The sequence below is a fragment of the Pleurodeles waltl genome, chromosome 12 (assembly GCF_031143425.1).
Source record: "Pleurodeles waltl isolate 20211129_DDA chromosome 12, aPleWal1.hap1.20221129, whole genome shotgun sequence".
Lineage (NCBI taxonomy): Eukaryota > Metazoa > Chordata > Amphibia > Caudata > Salamandridae > Pleurodeles > Pleurodeles waltl.
The window spans coordinates 33,730,937-33,751,043 of record NC_090451.1 but is presented as its reverse complement, the minus strand read 5'-3'; the positions used below and the strand labels follow the sequence as shown (position 1 = coordinate 33,751,043).

Sequence of the window (20,107 nt, the reverse complement as noted above, 5' to 3'; positions counted from 1 at the left end):
TATAACACTCTACCCCATTTTAATACTGTGCTCTTTGTTGTAACACTGTGATCTTTGTTGTAACACTCTACCCCCATTGCAATGCTGTGATCTCTGTTGTTAACACTACCCAAATTGTAATACTGTGCTCCCCGTTATAACACTGTGCTCTGTGCTGTAACACTCTACCCCCATTTTAATGCTGTGCTCTCTGTTGTAACACTCTACCCCTATCAAAACTCTCTGCTCACCCTTGTAACATTGCCCTCCACCCCGCCTTATGAAATTGTGGTTCCTGCTTTAACACTGTGCTCTGGGTCCTTACACGGGCTTTCTTGTAATATAGTAACCTCTGTCGTAATGCTGTACTGCTGCTTCTAAGGCAAGTTGTAACAAACAGAAAGATCACTGATTGCCGTACTCCGTCCCACGGCTTGTTCTCCCTCCCAGACGCCTCTGGGGACGGATTACAAAGACTGCCTCATCACCAGGACTGAGCGTGGATACTCCTTCGCGGGCGTGGACCGGCACTTCACCAGCATGAAGAACCTTCTAGAATACTACCAGAGCTGCAGCCTGCAGGCCGGCGGTGCCACCATCCAGCTGAGGTGCCGCTGCCCCCCCAGACCGAAAGGTACCCCGCATGCTTGGAGTAACGAATGGGTAATGATCAGGGTCTGGCTTAAGGGTACTGAGTTCTTCATTTAGAGTGTGGTGGGTGGAGTGCCCGCCACCAGTTTGGCATAGGTCATTTTTTCCGCCACCCTGGCCAGACTGCTTCCCGCCATATTTAGACATCTCTGCCAGCCCTCCGGCCACCTCTGTCTGTCTGAAGGCACTGAAGGCCAGATGTACCACCCCGAGTTTTGTGACTTGCAATTTGCGACTTGTTTGTGAGTCGCAAATTGCGAGCCGCAAGTCCTTATGTACAGCAGTGTACTTTACACTGTTTGCGATTCGCAATGGGGTCGCAAATGACCTACCTCATGAATATTAATGAGGTAGGTCGCAATTTGCGACCCTATTGGGATGGCTGCCCTCACACGGATGGTGGCCTGCTGGAGACAGCAGACCACCATGTCTGTGATTGCTTTTAAATAAAGCAGTTCTTTTTTTTCTTAAATGCAGCCCGTTTTCCTTAAAGGAAAACGAGATGCATTTAAAAAAAGAAAATGAAAAGTTTTCTTTTCATTTTTTCAGAGCAGGCAGTGGTCCGCGGGACCACTGCCTGCTCTGAAAAAATATTTTCGCTGCCATTCACAAAGGGGAATGGGACCCCTTCCCGTTTGTGAATGTTTTGTGACCGCATTCACGGTCACAAAACAATCATACATCACACTGAGACTCGCAAGTAGGAAGGGAACGCCCCATCCTAATTGTGACTCGCAAACTTATTTTGTGATTCGGTAAATAGATTACTGAATCGCAAAATAGGATCTGTACATACCAAAATAGTTTTTTCCTGTCGCAAACGGTCCGATTCTGTGAATCGGGCCGTTTGTGACAGGAAAAATGGTGCGTACATGTGCCCCTGTAAGTTTGCCAAGTGGCAGCCATGTTTCAGGTAGCTTAGCTACTAACCATATTGTTTTTTTAAAATTGTTTTTATTTTTTTTAAAAGCCTCCCGCTGCGGGAAAACAAAACACTAACGACCATGGCATCCGGAGAGTTTACTCCTCGAGTGTCAGTGTCTTTTGCATTTTCTTTGTTTGGGACCACCAAAGTTTGCCTGCTGTTCCTGAACTGAAAAACACATTTGTCAAACAGTCCGCTCTAAACAGGGCGAGGTCCAATGCACCTCGACTGACGGTCTAAACTCCATTGGGTAGTCAGTGTAGGGCATCTGTCCTGGAGCCAGTGGGCACACTGCTATCAGGAACACAAGGGTCTGCCCGGCTCTTGATAGAGTGGGTGATCGTCAGTTTGGTAACAGGGTCCTCTCTCTGCCAGACTCTAAATCAGACCCTAAGACTGTCTCGTCCAGGACTGCTACTTGTGCCACAGGGATGCCCAGCCCACCACTCACACAACAGGCTAGATCAGCGGATGGAGCAATCCCCGCTAGGCCTGGAGGGGCTCAGGGAGACCGAGCCTGGCACCTCCCAGGCCTTTCCACTCAGGAGAGGACCTCCAGGCCAGGAAAGGTTGTGAGATGACACAGGAACAGCATACAAAGGTGTGCACAGTAGTGAAAATGTCACTTCACAAACTTTGTGAAGTTTTATAAAGTTTCTTTCAAAAAATTACCTGATAATTATCTCGAAAATATTTCAATAACTTATTTTTTCACCAGAATTTTCATATATAGGTGAATCTTTTCAAAGGTGGCAAATTCGTCAGTTTCACAAAATGTGACCTATGTCAACTTTGTTAAACGTTGGTGACACTCTACGTTCCGCATAGCGACCCAGACACCTCCCCATCTTCAGGATGAGGGGGTGCTCCGTCAGTACTATCAGTAACCCACTCTATCCTTCCTTAGAAAAGTCCAACCTGTTGATTGCTCGCGGAAGCTGCCCTCAGATGTTGGCTTCTCCTGACGCGCAGAGGCGGAACCTCACCCAGATGTCTTTCCACAACATCCACCCCAAGGACATCACCTGGGTAGGTGAACAAGCAGCTGGCTGTGCTGGGGCAGGGTCGAGGGGTGGGGAGAAGATGGAGAGTAAAAGGAGAGATTCCCGGAGTGGTCCACTGTGGCTACCAGGATGTCTGTGCACAAATTAACAGAAAGACTCCGAACCTGACACACCCAGCAGCCTTTTCTTTGTGGTCTAATGTCTATGAGTGCCTTGCTGAATATCCTATAATATACTTTGAATTGCTGCAACATTAGATTAGCGTAATGTAAATGCAATTCGAGGATAATATTATTTGTGACGCAGAAATTGTGATGGTTTGTCATCTGAACATTTTCCGGATCACGCTACCATTTTTTTTATTTCACAAACACAGGGAGGAAAGTTTGGGCATCATGTGTTGATTAAAATCTTTTATTTTTGAATTCTGTCTTTGAAATGAGCATTGTTAAGCCTCGGTCGGACGTTTGCAGCAAATGTATTCGCCCTGCACAGAATTTCACCTGAGTTATTTAAAAGTCCATGTGTGGCACTAGTTTCTAAGCATCTGAAATGAGAACATGATGCCCAGACTGCGCCCTCCTCTGATACTGAAGGTGTCTGCAGGTGCCTTCTCAGGTCGCCCCCCCAGGCCTGTGATTGACAGCCGCTAGCCACCCAGGCCTGTAATTGACTGCCGCCCAAGCCTGTGATTGTCAGCTGCCTAGGCCTGTGATTGACAGCCTCCAGCCGCCCAGGCTTGTGATTGGCAGCCGCCCAGGCCTGTGATTGGCAGTAGCATAGGCCTGTGATTGACAGCCGCCCAGGGTTGTGATTGGCAGCTGCCTAGGCCTGTGATTGACAGCCTTCAGCCGCCCAGGCCTGTGATTGGCAGCCGCCCAGGCCTGTGATTAGCAGTCGCATAGGCCTGTTATTGACAGCCGCCAGCTGGCCAGGCCTGTGATTGACAGCCACCCAGGCCTGTGATTGATAGCCGCCCTGCACACCAGCCCTGATAACCCTTCTTTGCTTGTGTTTCTGGCAGGGGGAGAGCCTGGGCCAAGGCTCATTCACTAAGATCTTCAGAGGAGTCAAGCGGGATGTGGTCGACGCAGATGAAGTCCACAGGAACGACGTCCTCCTCAAAGTCCTGGACAGCGCTCACAAGGGTTTCAATGAGGTACGAGTCACAAGGGCTTCAGTGAGGTACAAGTGTGTTTGTTGGTGCCGGGATTTCCTGTCCACCTGGTGCCCCACACTGTGCGGATATTGCATTTGGAATTTGGGTGTCTAGTGCTGTATGTCTTTGAGCTCGTCTCTAAGCGCTCTGGGGTCACACAGTCTAACACCATCTGTCCTTCACCTGTGGAGGGGGGTATGTGCCGGGGTAGTCTGTAATCTTTGCATATTTTGTTTTGTTTTCTTTTTCTGAGGCAACAAACATAGGTGTGAGACCTGAGACCTGTGGGTCACGCTAGGAACATGCCTACAAACCAGACACATTTTTAGGGGTCGAGCCTGCTAGTCCATGTGCTAGCGCATGCGTCTTGATTGCGAGGCTGTTGTGTACATTAAAGGGCCTGTCACTCACCATTTGTTGGCTTGTGTGGCACTCTTCATTACAGCCTCATAATTAGTCAAGGAGGGCCTGGCATCATTTCCATTCCTCTGTGTGGAGCAGGGACCAAGCACTGATTGATTCAACCTAACCAGTGCCTGTCCGCTACTTCCAACGTGATCAAGGTACTATTTTGTTCCTTTTACCTTCCAGTGCCCTTCAAACAGAAGGCCTGTGACTGTCAAAAACGTGTCCAACAGGACAAACAAGATTGCAAACTTTCATTTTTTATAGCTAAACTTCTTTTATTTTACCAAGTCGTCTTTTCTCACTTTGCACTCATGTTTTCTTTTGTTTTTGCTCATGGGAGCTGTTCTCAAAAGATGACAATTATCTTGTTATAAATATTGCAAAACAACATTATTTGTTTATTATGTGTAATTTCTGAAATAATGCTTTAACACATAATCGTGCAGCACACCCCAATCCACCCCATTACAATCCACCCAAATCCACCCATTCTCACCGACACCGATCCACTCCACCCCACTCCAGTCCTCCCAACCCACTCCAATCTAGTATGCCCCATTCCAGTACACCCCGCTCCAATCCAAAACAATCTACACCACTGCAAAGCAATCGGCCCCACTACAATCCAAAACAGTCTGCCTCACTCCAGTCCAAGACAATAGGTCCCACTCCAATCCAAAACAGTATGGCCCACTCCAGTCTGCCCCACTCCAGTCCAAAACAATCTGCCCCACTCCAAAACAATCTGCCCCACTCCAATCCACCTCACTCCAGTGTACCCCACTTTAACCAAAACAGCCTGGCCCACTCTAATCTGCCCCAACACAATCTAAAACAATCTGTCTCACTCAAATCTACCCCATTCAAATCTGCCTCACTCCAATCCAAAATAATCTGCCCCACTACAATCCGCCACCTCCAGTCTGCCTCACTTCAATCTGCTCCACTCCAATCTAAATCAATACTGCCCACTGCAGTCCAGTCTCCTCACCCCAATCCGATCCACCCACTCCATCCCATTCCACCCCACTCCAATCCACCCTAGTGTAATCTGCCCCAATCCAGTCTACGTCTCTGCAAACTGTCCCACTCAATCTAAAACAATCTGTCCAACTCCGAACCACATCACTCCAATCTGCCCCACTCCAATCCATTTCAGTCATCCCCACTCCAATCTGCCCCACTCCAATCCATTTCAGTCATCCATACTCCAATCTGCACCACTTTAATCCAAAACAACCTCCCTCACTCCAATATCAAACAACCCACTCAATCCAAAACAATCTGCCCCACTCCAATTCACCCCACTGCAATCCAATCCACCCCACTCCAATACAATCCACCCCACTCCAATCTACTTCAATCTAGTCCACCCCACCACACACCAAACCAATTCACCCCAATGCAGCCCAGTCCAATCTATCCCCATTACAATCCAATACACCTCACCCCAATCCACCCCAGTCTAATCCACCCCACTCCAGTCCAATCCACCCCACTCAAGTCCATCCCACCCTACTCCAATCCAACCAAAGCACTCACTCCAGTCTACCTTACTCAAATCAAGTCCACTGCTACCCAATCCACCTCACTCTAATCCAATCCACCCACACCACCCCAATCCATCCCACTTGAATACAGTGCACCTTAATATACACCACTCTGTTCCAGTCCAGCCCTCTCCATCTAATCCACCCCACACCAACCCACCCCGCTCCAATCCACCCCAATCAATCCAACACACCCCACTCAAATCCAATCTTACCCCACGCCACTGCAGTTCAGTCCATCCCACTGCAGCCCACCTTGTCCCAATTCAGTCCACCCCACTGAAGCCCTCCCCCTCCAATCCACCCCACTCACTCCAATTCACCACACTCTACTCCAGTCCAATCCACCCAACTACCTCAATCCACTCCAACCCACTCCACCCTCTTCTACCCAACTCCACAGCCACTGAACCCTACTCCCCTCCTCTCAAATCTACGACACTCTACCCCCACTCCACTCTGACATTCCAACAAATCTACTCTGGGACAGTACCCCCCATTCCACTCGGACACTCCACACCACTTATTTTGAGCCATGCTGAACAGCAACCACGCAGATGTACAACATGACAAAACACATTGCCAAAGACAATAGCGCTTGTATAGGCGAGACCTATTGGCCTTGCCAATGCTTGTTTCTTTAGTTTCTTTTAGCACCTAATGAAACAGTGACGTGTCCAAGGCAGCAAAATCAGAAACGGCTAAAAACACAGAGTAGGTGAGGTGTAAACCGAGGCAGTAATGCTTAAGGGGGCCGTGGGGGCAGCGCTGCCCTCCCCCTCACAAACTGCAGGGAGTGGTTTCAGGACCAGTTGAAACGCAGGATCATGCATGAAAGGTTGTACTTCGGCCTGCAGGCTCCACGCTGCCCTTTGACCGCGCGTGGCACGAGCTGGGCGGCTGAGCGGGACTCGTGGTGGGTCTGATCAGACCCCCAGGGCAGGGACCTCTCTGCAGAAGATGATGGCCGAGGATGTGGGATGGAGACATCAGCCAAGGACCGCACAGAGCCAGAGCGGTGCGCGAGTGACACCCAGCGGCCAGTGGCATCATCGCACCGGACTGGACCACGAGAGGGGCGGATGGGGAGCGACAGACAGTCTTTTTGTTATTCTGTGTCACGTTTATGGCACGTTCTGTTACGTTAGATTATGGTATGATAAATGATGTTTCCTTAGGTCATGTTATTGTTATGTTAGGCTATTGTTATGTAATGTTATGTAGCAGTGTGGGTCCCACCTCTGTTCTGGTTGTTTGAGTTAAATCATGTGTAGTTGAGCTGTTCGTGTGCACTTTCCATGTGCAGGAGTTCTGGGCGGGCTTCAGGGTAGTGCGACCTGTGCGGCCGCACTGGGCGCTGACCTGGAAAGGGGGCACTAACCTCAGGAGGGGAGCTGTGTTGAGCAATAACTTACCCTTTAAAAACAACAGCAGAGTTCCTTGTGCATCCAGCTTCCAGGGAGCAATAAAAATGTCAAGATAACCCTTGTAATTCATGTTTCTGCTAGAGAGAGATAAAAGGTTTGTCTAGTGGCAGTTTTAACTCACCATAAAATAGTACAGAGGGTTAATGTGCCTGCTGCAACAAACAGATCTGTATTTTATGTGGATAGCTGAGTGAATTAGTAAAGCCAGCCTTTTCCAGTGCTTTATTGCAAATTAAATGAATGTCAGAGAGGGGATTTGGAGAGATGAGGGGCACTTCTGCCAGGTGGAAGTGAGGGAATCAGAGGAGAAGGTCATTGGGGGGGGGGAGGCACCAAAAAAGATTGTCGCACAGGGTGGCACCAGAGCTAAAGCCGGCCCTGCATGAGTTAGTCACGGGTGTGAACTGTTTCATGCACGTACCTGGAGGTCCTCATCAGCCCCGTGTGGGCCACCCCACTGGGATTATTATACTTCCTGTGGGTGCAGGCAAGCAGCCATCAGCACAGCAGCGACCCCTAATGATGATCCAGAGTATTGCATTGACTGAGGTCCAGCGGGAAGGGAGCCTTCATCTCCCTTTACCTGGCTACAAGCACTCCAGAGTTTCAGTGCACACATTTTGCAGCCACAGTTACCCACACCAGGGGCATCTGTAATTCTGGAATGCTCCTCTCCTTGGCCACATCAGGACTACCTGGCCATTTGTAACCAGGCCGCAGTAGCCAGTTTTTATTCAGGGGCAGGTCCATGATGAAGGAGCATCGCCCGCCTGGCAAAGGCAGCAGCTGACAAATAAAACAATAGTTTGCTATCATTGTATTTTTCAGCTGCGCAGGGAGGGCGAGCTAGGCCATGGGTTGAGGGGAGGGAGAGTGGAGTGAACTTAAGTGTGCATGTGTGTTTAGCCAGCCCTCTTAGGCCGGCCAAACACATATGTGTACTTAAGGTTCTCCAACCTCTCTGTGTTAATTAGCCGGGTTGGATAAACTGCACAGACTCCCATGCAGTGTCTGAGCGGCAGACCAAGCTGCTCAGACCAATCCTGACACTGCTCTCATGCTAAAGGTTTAGCATGAGAGCAGGAGCAAGATTGCATGGGGAACCTGTGCTGGTATCCCAGGGACTGCTGGGAAACCAACACCATCGAGAGGGAACAGGAGCGAGGCAACGGTGTCGGAAAGGTGCTTTTTAAAAAAAAAATTTTATTACAACCATGCGCTCCCCCACCCCTCACCTTGAGATTTAAGGTAACTGTCACTGTCTTTATGGCCTTGGCGAGACCCTGGAGGGATCAGGTGGATGGTCCTGCACTTAGTGACCTCTCGCAGTAGCTTGGCACTAGTGCGAGCTGATGACGTCCAGTGCTGCAGTAGCACCTGCAGCCAGTCTGACACTGGTCAGTGTCCTGGAGCGAGAAGACAGGCTTTATTTACTTATACAGCAGAGCAGCACAGGGGCGCTTAGGTGCTTTTCAATTCATCGAGGCCTGGGAAAAAATGTAATTGCACTGGAGTAATTTCGGTAATTTTGTGTTACTTTTTTGATGCTCGTTTACATAATTTTGCACATTTTGCCACATAAATCCTACCACAGGAGCACAGAAACAATGAACTAAACGAGCACCCACTGCTGTCCATGTTCTGTCACATTTAGTGCTCTTTTCTTGGTGCAAAATGCATCCTTGGGTCCATTTTGGGCTCAAGGGTGCATTTTGCAGTTAATGCTGGATTAGACACCTCAAGTAATTCTGTGTAATCTCGCATCATTTTGCTGTAAATTTGCATAACTATGCTACCGAAAATTACATGAGTTACGCCCACAGAACATACATAGAAGGACAGGCCACAGTAACGAAAACTAAAAACGCATTATGTCAAATAAACTGCAAGCGGCGGGGAGAAGGAGGCAGGACAAGGCAGGAGGGAACTAAGAGAAAACTGAGCAGATGATTAAGGAGGTAGTGGGGTCGGAGGTCAGAGTAGGGGAGTTAGTTGGTGATTTATTTGAGGTCGCTCCTGGATGGGATTCGTAGTGATGAAGGGAGGCAGCCGAGAAAAAGGCAGAAGTAGAGGGTTTTCAGAAGTTTCCTGAATGAACGTAGAGTAGGTTGGGTTCTGACATTTATGGGGACAGAGTTCCAGGCAGAAGTTCCTGCTCAGAGGAGGATCTGTTTTGTGCTCGGAAGTCTTTCAGTTTTGGAGACTCTGGTCAGGGATGGGTAAAGTTTTTTTTTGTCCTCCTGGGATGGAGCAAAGGGTGGCCAGCTATGGGGTGGGGGGTTTGTTGGTATGTAAGGCCTTGTAGGTTAAGCATCAGGGCTTGACGGTAGTTCTCGCTTCTACGGGTAGCCAATGCGGTTCACTACGGGTAGGTGAAATGTCAACTTACGGACTGATTTACAGTTTCACGCATGGGTGTACTCCGTCACAAATGTGACTGATATCTCGACCACCATAATTTGATTCCATTGTAGCCTATGGAAATTGTAATACGGCGGACAGCATATAACCCGTCCACCAAACCCTGAGTCAGGCCCGCCTGGGAGTAGTGAAGTATGGCATCCGGCGGTGCCAAGGGCGATTGGTAACCCGTCTAAGCTAGACTTGACGAACTGCACAGGAGGATAGCAAAGGTGTGCACGTCTGCGCAGGTATTTGAGAATGGTGTCTATGTTTTTTCTCGGTGTGGAGGAAGAAGTAGGTGCTCGAGTGCAACATTTTATGACTTTGGTGCAACAGTGCCACCTACTGGCCCAGGACTTGATGGCATTGACTGAACTGTTGCCTGCATCAGTGGTTCTTAACCTGTGGTCCAGGGAACCCTGGGGGTTCCGTGACAAGGAGGTCTGCAACTGCTTAGAATATTAAATATTAACAGATTATTAAGTGTATATAAATAAGAAAGCAAACTTAAAATTGAAAACATTTCAAATGTTCTGTAAATGTGAAGAAATTTGAAATGGGGGTCTCAAAATTAACTTGATTTCTTCAGATTGGTTTGTGTGTGCAGTTCACATGCGTCAAACAGAATGTAGTATGGGCAATGGCTGCCCTTAATTGAATTTAGAAAACCTCCAACATTCCCGATAAAATTCAAATGCAGATTTATTTATATTTGTGAATTAAATAAAATATTTAATCATTTGTCTATTTGATTGATGAACGCTTGTTTCTATATTGTTTTGCAGTTCAAATTCTCAAAACTGCCTAGGCTTGGGTCCCCGAATTTCAATAGTGATTCACTGTGGGGGTCCCCAAATTCCAATAATGGTTAAGTGGGGTCTACGGGTTTCAGTAATGATCAAGTGGGGGTCCACGGAAGTCAAAAGGTTAGGAGCCACTGACCTAGACTATAGTGTGCAGTGACACCTAGTCAGACAGCTTTGCATTGGCTGAGGCCTGAATGGAGCAGGTTGACACTAGTGCAGCAGTGACACCTACAGGTCGTTTGGTGCATGGCCACGTCTGAGGCAGTGGGAATGAGGACAAACTTTCAGCATACGACGGAAGTTGTAGCTCTAGTCCAGAGGTCTTCAAACTGGGGGGCGGGCCCTCCTAGGGGGGCCTCAAGTGATCCCAGGAGGGGGGGGTCAGACTCTGGAGAAAATAAATATTATACAGATAACAGGCCTTTGTTTTAAGCAGAAGCATGTTATTGCAGATTTAAAAAGGTAACAGTACTTAACTGCAATGTTTAAATAGGTTTAGACATATTTAAACATTGCCATGTTTATAAAATAATTGTGAACAATTCTGAGGGGGGCCCAATGATTTTTATTTTTCAACTGGGGGGAGGCGCGGCATTAGAAAGTTTGGAGACCTCTGCTCTAGTCAACAAAAAGTAGGACATTTAAAAATAAATATTCGGGAGAATGTATTTCCCCATTCACTTCTATTGAAGCAGAGGCAATTTCAGGGGGAAGACAGTCAAAATAAAGCCATTTGTGTCTTCATGAATTTAGAGCCTCCAGCCTGAATCGGGTCTATTGGCATGCATGGTTTATCTGGCCAGTCAGTTTGACACCCCTTGCTGAGTGACCATGAACCGAAGGAAATCTATGGCCGTCCCCAGAGGGTGTCTTAGTCTTCGTCTGCAGGGTTAGCGCCAGGAGCTCATGATACCACTGACGTGTGCATGAACACTGATTTCTAGCATTTTCAATACCCCCTTACTTTTAATTTCCTTTAATCCATGACATAAGACTCTATCCTTCTATGGTCATGCTTAACCTTTTCTACTTATACATGTCTTTAAAACCATTTCTAAAATCCTCCATTCTAACCTCTTCTTCTCTTTGCCCCGTAATCCCCCTGGAATACCTCAATCTTGCCTGTATTACCCCATCACCTTAATCTTTTAATGTTTTTCCAGACTTTCCTCCCTTGAAGTCTTCTTCTTTGGTGGCACATTGCCTCTTTAATCTCTTTTTATTTCTTCTATGCAGGGATCGTTCTCGGTAGAAGGTATGTTCTGTGGTGGTACATGCCCCCTGCAGACCTCTTCCTTCCTTCTTTGCAGGGATAGTCCTCGCTAGAGGGTTTCTTGTGTGGTGGTATGGGCCCCCTTTAGCAATTCTCTTCTTGTCTTGCTTGGATAGTCCTCACTAGAGGGTTTCTTGTGTGGTGGTCTGGGCCCCCTTTAGCAATTCTCTTCTTCTCTTGCATGAATAGTCCTAACTAGAGGGTTTCTTATGTGGTGGTCTGGGCCCCCTTTAGCAATTCTCTTCTTCTCTTGCATGAATAGTCCTAACTAGAGGGTTTCTTCTGTGGTGGTCTGGGCCCCCTTTAACATATCTCTTCTTCTCTTGCAGGGATAGTCCTCGCTAGAGGGTTTCTTCTGTGGTGGTCTGGGCCCCCTTTAACATATCTCTTCTTCTCTTGCAGGGATAGTCCTCGCTAGAGGGTTTCTTCTGTGGTGGTCTGGGCCCCCTTTAACATATCTCTTCTTCTCTTGCAGGGATAGTCCTCGCTAGAGGGTTTCTTCTGTGGTGGTCTGGGCCCCCTTTAACATATTTCTTCTTCTCTTGCATGGATAGTCCTAACTAGAGGGTTTCTTCTGTGGTGGTCTGGGTCACCTTTAACATTTCTCTTCTTCTCTTGCATGGATAGTCCTCACTAGAGGGTTTCTTCTGTGGTGGTCTGGGTCACCTTTAACATTTCTCTTCTTCTCTTGCATGGATAGTCCTCACTAGAGGGTTTCTTCTGTGGTGGTCTGGGTCACCTTTAACATTTCTCTTCTTCTCTTGCATGGATAGTCCTCACTAGAGGGTTTCCTCTGTGATGTCTCATTTCTGTTTCTTTTTTTGCAGGGATAGTCCTCTCTAGAGGGCTTCTTCTGTGATGGTACACATCTCCTTTCCGTTTCTTCTTTGCAGGGATACTCCTGCCTAGAGGATTTCTTCTGTGATGTCTCATTTCTGTTTCTTCTTTGCAGTTGTACCCCTCACTAGAGGGTTTCTTCTGTGATGGTACATGTCTCCTTTCTGTTTCTTCTTTGCAGGGATAGTGCTCAGTAGAGGGTTTTTTCTGTGATGGTACATGTCCCCTTTGTGTTTCTTCTTTGCAGGGATAGTCCACACTAGACAATTTCTTCTGTTATGGCACATGTCCTCTTTAACTTATCTCTTCTTCTCTTTTGCATGGATAGTCCTCACTAGCGGGTTTCTTCTGTGGCGGTGCATGCCTCCTTTCTGTTTCTTCGTTGCAGTTATAGTCCTCACTCGAGGGTTTTTTCGGTGATGGTACATGTCCACTTTCTGGTTTTTCTTTTCAGTTATAGTCCTGACTAGCGAGTTTCTTCTGTGGTGGTGAATGTTTCTTCTTCGCAGGGATGGTCCTTACTCGAGGGTTTCTTCGGTGATTGTACACGTCCACTTTCTGTTTATTTATATATTTTTTTCAGTTGAAGTCCTGACTAGCGAGTTTCTTCTGTGGTGGTGCATGTTTCTTCTTCTCAGGGATGGTCCTTACTCGAGGGTTTCTTCGGTGATGGTACACGTCCACTTTCTGTTTATTTATATATTTTTTTCAGTTATAGTCCTGACTAGCGAGTTTCTTCTGTGGTGGTGAATGTTTCTTCTTCGCAGGGATGGTCCTTACTCGAGGGTTTCTTCGGTGATGGTACACGTCCACTTTCTGTTTATTTATATATTTTTTTTAGTTGAAGTCCTGACTAGCGAGTTTCTTCTGTGGTGGTGCATGTTTCTTCTTCGCAGGGATGGTCCTCACTAGAGGGGTTCTTCTGTGATGGTACATATCCTCTTTGTGTTTCTTATTTGCAGGGATAGCCCTCACTAGAGGGTTTCTTCTCTGATGGTACATGTATCGTTTCTGTTTCTTCTTTTCAGGGATAGTCCTCACTAGAGGTTTTCGTTTGTGATGGTACGTGTCCCCTTTGTGTTTCTTCTTTGCAGGGATAGCCCACACTAGACAATTTCTACTGTTATGGCACATTTCCTCCTTAACTTATATCTTCTTCTCTTTTGCATGGATAGTCCTCACTAGAGGGTTTCTTCTGTGATGGTACGCCCCCTTTCTGTTTCGTCTTTGCAGTTATACTCCTTACTTGAGGGTTTCTTCGGTGATGGTGCACATTCACTTTCTGTTGTTTTTTGCAGTTCTAGTCCTGACTAGCGAGTTTCTTCTGTGGTGGTGCATGTTTCTTCTTCGCAGGGATTGTCCTCACTAGAGGATTTCTTCTGTTATGGGACATGTCCCCTTTAACTTGACTCTTCTCTTTTGCAGAGATAGTCCTCACTACAGGGTTGCTTCTGTGATGGTACGCCTCCTTTCTGTTTCTTCTGTGCAGGGATAGCCCTCACTAGAGGGTTTCACCTGTGATGTCTCCTTTCTGTTTCTTCTTTGAAGTTATAGCCCTCACTAGAGGGCTTCTTCTGTGATGGTACGCCTCCTTTCTATTTCTTCTTTGCAGAGATAGTCCTCACTAGAGGGTTTCTTCTGTGATGGTACATGTCTCCTTTCTGTTTCTTCTTTGCAGGGATAGCTCTCACTAGAGGGTTTCGTCTGTGATGGTACATGTCTCCTTTCTGTTTCTTCTGTGCAGGGATAGCCCTCACTAGAGGTTTTCGCCTGTGATGTCTCCTTTCTATTTCTTCTTTGACGTTATAGTCCTCACTAGAGGGCTTCTTCTGTGATGGTACGCCTCCTTTCTATTTCTTCTTTGCAGAGATAGTCCTCACTAGAGGGTTTCTTCTGTGATGGTACATGTCTCCTTTCTGTTTCTTCTTTGCAGGGATAGCTCTCACTAGAGGGTTTCGTCTGTGATGGTACATGTCTCCTTTCTATTTCTTCTTTGCAGAGATAATCCTCACTAGAGGGTTTCTTCTGTGATGGTACATGTCTCCTTTCTATTTCTTCTTTGCAGAGATAGTCCTCACTAGAGGGTTTCTTCTGTGATGGTACATGTCTCCTTTCTGTTTCTTCTTTGCAGTTATAGTCCTGAATAGAGGGTTTCTTCTGTGATGGTACACGTCCCCTTTCTGTTTCTTCTTTGCAGTTATATTTCTCACTAGAGGGTTTCTTCTCTGATGGTACATGTCCACTTTATGTTTCTCTTTTGCAGTTATAGTCCTAAATAGAGAGTTTCTTCTGTGGTGGGTGGTGCATGTTTTTTCTTTGCAGGGATGGTCCTCACTACAGGGTTTGTCCAGCGATGGCACACGTCCCCTTTAACTCGTCTCTTCTTCTCTTTTGCTCGGCCAGTCCTTCCTGGAAGCCGCCAGCTTGATGAGCCAGATCTCCCACAAGCACCTGCTCCTGCTCTACGGCGTCTGTGTCGGGAAAGACAGTAAGTACGGCGCACGGCTCACAAACACTAAGTGGCGAATGGCTTTGTAGACAATGGGGTTATTTATGGTTTGGTTGAGGAGCGAGCTGCGCCACAAGCAGGTGTATATCCTGTCCAGCAAACTTGCATTTTTCCTGCCTCATTTATCAGTGGAAGACCAGGAAGTTTCTGATGATAGAGCCCCTGCTGTGCCCACTGCCAGAGACCTCTTACACAGCAGGACGTCACAGTGCTGAAGGTTCACAGTGCTTGCAGCCCTCCATCCACCCTGCCTTCCACTGCCCCTAATTTTCCCCTTCGAGGTCCCCTGTGCGAGACCTGTCAGACAGGGCCAGGAAAAGGAAGCAATGGCCACAGCACACAGGAAGAACATCCCCTGTAATAAAGGCCACCAGTGTTTTTGTTTTTCTCAGCAGACTCCTGCTTTGGGTTTGTTTCTGTAAACTAAAACAAGATGCTGAGTGGAAAAAACATGGCATGGCAGCCTGCTGGCCATTGAGATGTTATGAAAGTGCATCCAGTGTGGCTGACGTTTTTACGTTACAGAGATCCTCGCCAGCAGTTAGGCACATATAAGCGCTGTGGGCCACTTACCTGGCGCTATGTGAGCCCATATGAAAATACGCTTGGGTGTGAAAGGGCTGCAGACTGAACTGGTCCCCTTCATGCCAGCAAAGTGTGAGGTCTCTTGTTCGGGTATTTTGAAGTGACCCTACCACTCATGGGACTGGACTTTGGACCTCATTATGGTGAGGTTACGGCCACTCTCACCCAATGGTAACGAGTTGCGATGGGAGAGCTGGCTCAGAATCTACTGCTGCAAACCCGGTAGCTCCCCTACCTCTAAAGTTGGTGGGAGAAACACAAATTTGACAGGTGGGAGCTCCTGCTCTGCCAACTCTACATGACCGTCTTAGTCAACTTACTTCCAAGTATATCTTGTTGAACATGACCCTTTGCCCATTCAGGATGAGCCCTTTGTGATCTCAGGTCTTTCAAAGTGGGAACTCTTCAGTTGCGTAAAGTATTTATATGGAACCGGGTGAGGCCTGAGATTCAGACGTCAGCGGCGTGCCCACCATAGATCTGGGGACATTCTATCAACTTTTTATTTGGTGCATTTGTGCTTCTTCTTTTATTTCAGTTTTGATCTGTCATTTGTGTAAATGTTCGCACACGCTCTCTTTTCATGTCAGATTCATTTTCTAAATCCTATTTTGTTGTCTTTGTTTCTTTCTTTCCTCTGGAATGAATTATCTGCATTTAATTGTATCAATTGTTATATATTTCCTAATTATTCTTACATTTACACACTTGTCTGCTATCTGTACTTAACTTCTTTTGCTCTTTCAGTTTTGATTGTATACGACGTTGCTCTTTTTTTCTCAGTTGTTCACTATAGTCTCACCGTCTTTCCGTGCATATTAATATGTTTGCTCTAACTTAGGGCCTGGTTTAGACTTTGGCGGATGGGTTACTCCATCACAGATGTGACGGACATCCCCTCCGTCACATTACCATTTCAATTGGAAACAATGGCATAGAAATACGGCAGACGGGATCCTGGAGTAACCATGTCCGCCAGCCTCTAAACCAGGCCTTTAGTGTTTGCTACTGCGCAAGCCTTTCTGGCAGGTAACAGAACAAGGGATCTCCACAGGACCTGTTCCATCATAACACACATGCCCCAAAACATACCGAAACTCTTTATAGTTGGGAGATCTTTGAACCCCCAGACGAAAACAAATGTTTTGAGAATTGTTAAGAGAACATCTTTTTTTATGCCGTAAACCAACACATGTTCTGTGATACTTGGTGACCGAAAATATTTTTCAATAGTCTTTCTTGAGTTACCAGATGCTTGCATTGGATGGAGAATAATATGAATTGATGTTACCTTTGAGTTGAATGTGTAGGTCTTCCTACAAAGTTTGAACCTAAAAATGTAGTATTAGTCGGCTGGTGTTGTTAATCAGAGATGTCCACAGTCAATGTCCGTCATGTTGCCGGCGCACAGGTATCATGGTGCAGGAGTACGTGAAGCACGGAGCCCTTGATGTCTACCTGAAGAAGCACAAGGCCAGCGGGAAGGTGACGACCAGCTGGAAGCTTGAGGTGGTCAAGCAACTAGCCTACGCCCTCAACTTCCTGGTGAGTGACTGAGACCACACATTGTCCACACACCGAGGGATGCAGAAACTTTAAGCTACCTGAAATCAATTGAGTTCCTCTGTTCCTCATATTTAATCTGAATCACCCCAAAATTGATAAACACCCAAACCTTTCCTGAAAATGTTAGGGCACTAGTCTTCTACAAAATATTAAAAACTTTGGAATTGCACCTACATTATGAGATTAGTAAAGTCCATACATAGATCTCCTGACACTTAATTTGCTAAAATCATTTTTTTCCAAATAGAAGCCAACATGAATTCTTAACTAAATAGCCCAGAATAATTTCCTTGCAATTAAATAAAGTTGTAAAATGCACAAACAAAGCTTGTAGGCCACAACAAAGAAAACTAGATTCTTAGTTCAGTGTCACTTGCATTGCACATGATGGTGCCAGCCCAGACCCCCAGCAGCTGAGCCGACTTACCCAGCTCTCAGGGGCCCTGCTTTCTACACTGACCAGTGATCTAGCACCTGCTGTGGCCCCTTGTCCGCTGTTTTCTTGTTGCTGCAGACGCCATATTGTCTAGGTGGGTGCAGATCTTTCTGTGCCCTGTTCAGTCCCTCCCCTTACTGTCCTTTGCCCAGCCCAGCCTCTTTGAAGGCTTCAGCTCAGAGTGCCTCCCATCTTGTGTCAACAGTAGAAGAGTTTCACTGCTCCTGCGTCTCGTCCACCTCTCTTCTGTCCGCCGGTGCTTCACACCCTTTTCATAGGTCGCCTCTGCCCTTCGCACCAGCACCAACATGTGACAGTGGTTATGTTATTCCTGGGCCACTCATGCCCCATATCTCTTCCATCACCATGTAAGCTCAGCTTAGATTGTTTCTGTACCTTCTTACCAAAGAAGGCTTTTTGCGTGGGCGGTCATAGGTTTGTCTCATATTCTCCCACTGCTCCCCATTTCTCTCCACCACCTGGCCACCCCACCATCGATTGCCACTATTTGTGCTTCAAGGAGCGGTCTCCTCATTTCCCAACTCTTCCTGTGTTTTCCTGCTGTCCCCTCGCATCCCCACTCATGCTCCGTGATGGCGAGCACCGGCAGAGGCCAGGGAAACAGCTATTTTATCAGTGCATGCACTTGTGGCACCTGGTGCACTGCTGGCCTCTTGCCTTTACCCGCTAGACCTCCCTGCACCCCTCAGGTGAAACAATGGCCACTTGGGCCCTCTGCAACATCTAAGGGGTTTGGATCAAAGTCTATTGTGCACAACTCTGTTAAGTCTATGGGATTATTGAGAGACTTTGTTTCACACCAAAGAGACCAATCCCACACCCTGTGAATGACACCAGGAGACAGTGCATCCTGACATGAGATTCACATCCCATGAGACAAGGGATGGGACTGTGACCGAGGAATGAGGCTGTGCTGCAAGAAATGCAACTGACAAACGAGTAAAACTGTGCTTCAAGAAATACAACTTATCAATCGATCAGTGTTTATAAAGCGCAGCTACTCACCCGTTAGGGTCTCAAGGCGCGGGGGATGGGGAGGTGCGGGAGTGTAGCGTGTACCGGAGGTGGATTTAGAAGAGCCATGTCTTCAGCTCCTTCGTGAAGCTGGGGAGGGAGGTGGTTTGTCTGATGTGGATGGGGAGGGTGTTCCAGGCGGTGGCGGCGAGGAACGAGAAGGAGCGTCCTCCTGTTCTGGTTTTCCAGATGCAGGGTACTTCAGCGAGAAAGAGCTGGGCTGAGCATAGGGCCCTGTGGGGTACCTGGAAGTTGAGCCGCTGGTTAAGGTAGGCTGGTCTGGTGTTGTGGAGGGCTTTGTGTGCGTTGGTGAGGATCTTGAAAGTGATTCTTTTCTCTGTGGGGAGCCTGTGCAGTGTGCGTAGGTGTTGCGAGATGCGGCAGTGTCGGGGTAGGTCGAGGATCAGTCTGGTGGCGGCGTTCTGGACGTTTTGCAGTTTGCAGTGAGTTTTTTGTTGATTCCGGCGTAGAGTGCATTGCCATAGTCCAGTCTGCTGGTGATGAGGGCATGTGTGACGGTCTTTCTATGTTCTAGGGGATCCATTTGAAGGTCTTGCGTAGGAGGCGGAAGGTGCGGAAGCAGGTGGAGGTGACTGAGTTAATCTGATGGTTCATGCTGAGGTCAGGGTCCAGGATGCTTCCGAGGTTGCGGCTTGGCTGGTGGGGGTGGGCGGGATTCTGAGGGTGGGTTGCCACCGGGAGTCGCTCCATGCTTTGGGTTGAGGGCCGAGGATGAGTACTTAAACTAAAACTAAACTAAACTTCGTACTTGTATAGCGCACTACTCACCCGTTAGGGTCTCAAGGCGCTGTACGCATACCGCTGTGGAACCCCTCCTGGCTTTTCCCTGTGAGGTGCCCACTCCTGGGCAACCTCCAAGGTGAAGCCAGGCATCCCAGCGCTGTTGGGGCCTTTGTGGAGATTAAGCAAGCTATTGCCCAGAGTTACAGAGTGGGACCCATGAATTAGATTAGGCACCGATGCGAGAATTATCAGGTCCGAGGAAATTGAGCCCAAGACCCACCGAGGTGGGAATTGAACCCTGGCCCTGGGCCAGATTTCTGCATCAGGGTCTGCTGCTCTAACCATTGAGCCATACTTCTCCACTAACTGACTGACTGACTTTGGTCATATATGTGTTGAGTTGAAGGCAGCTGTCTCTCATCCAGTTGGCGACTGCTTTCATGCCTTCGTAGAAGTTGTGTCTGGCCTTGTCTGGTTCGCTGGAGGGGGGAGAATGAGTTGGGTGTTGTAGGAAAGTACCATCTTGCCTGGCATGTTACCCCCATATTTCACTGTATATATGTTGTTTTAGTCTGTGTGTCACTGGGACCCTGCCAGGCAGGGCCCCAGTGCTCATAAGTATGTGCCCTGTATGTGTTCCCTGTGTGATGCCTAACTGTCTCACTGAGGCTCTGCTAACCAGAACCTCAGTGGTTATGCTCTCTCTGCTTTCCAAATTTGTCACTAACAGGCTAGTGACCAATTTCACCAATTCACATTGGCATACTGGTACAGCCATATAATTCCCTAGTATATGGTACTGAGGTACCC

At 47.6% G+C, this 20,107-nt stretch overlaps 1 protein-coding gene across 2 annotated transcripts in view; it reads left to right on the top strand.

The window, feature by feature from the left end:
• Positions 1-20,107, top strand: part of JAK3 (Janus kinase 3) — a 202,644-nt gene that overhangs the window by 78,368 nt on the left and 104,169 nt on the right. For both annotated transcript variants that reach the window (XM_069216952.1, XM_069216953.1), the window contains exons 10-14: positions 430-613; positions 2,463-2,584; positions 3,584-3,718; positions 14,826-14,910; positions 16,928-17,061. In XM_069216952.1, the coding sequence (XP_069073053.1) occupies positions 430-613; positions 2,463-2,584; positions 3,584-3,718; positions 14,826-14,910; positions 16,928-17,061 (660 nt within the window). The remainder of the gene's footprint in view (positions 1-429; positions 614-2,462; positions 2,585-3,583; positions 3,719-14,825; positions 14,911-16,927; positions 17,062-20,107) is intronic.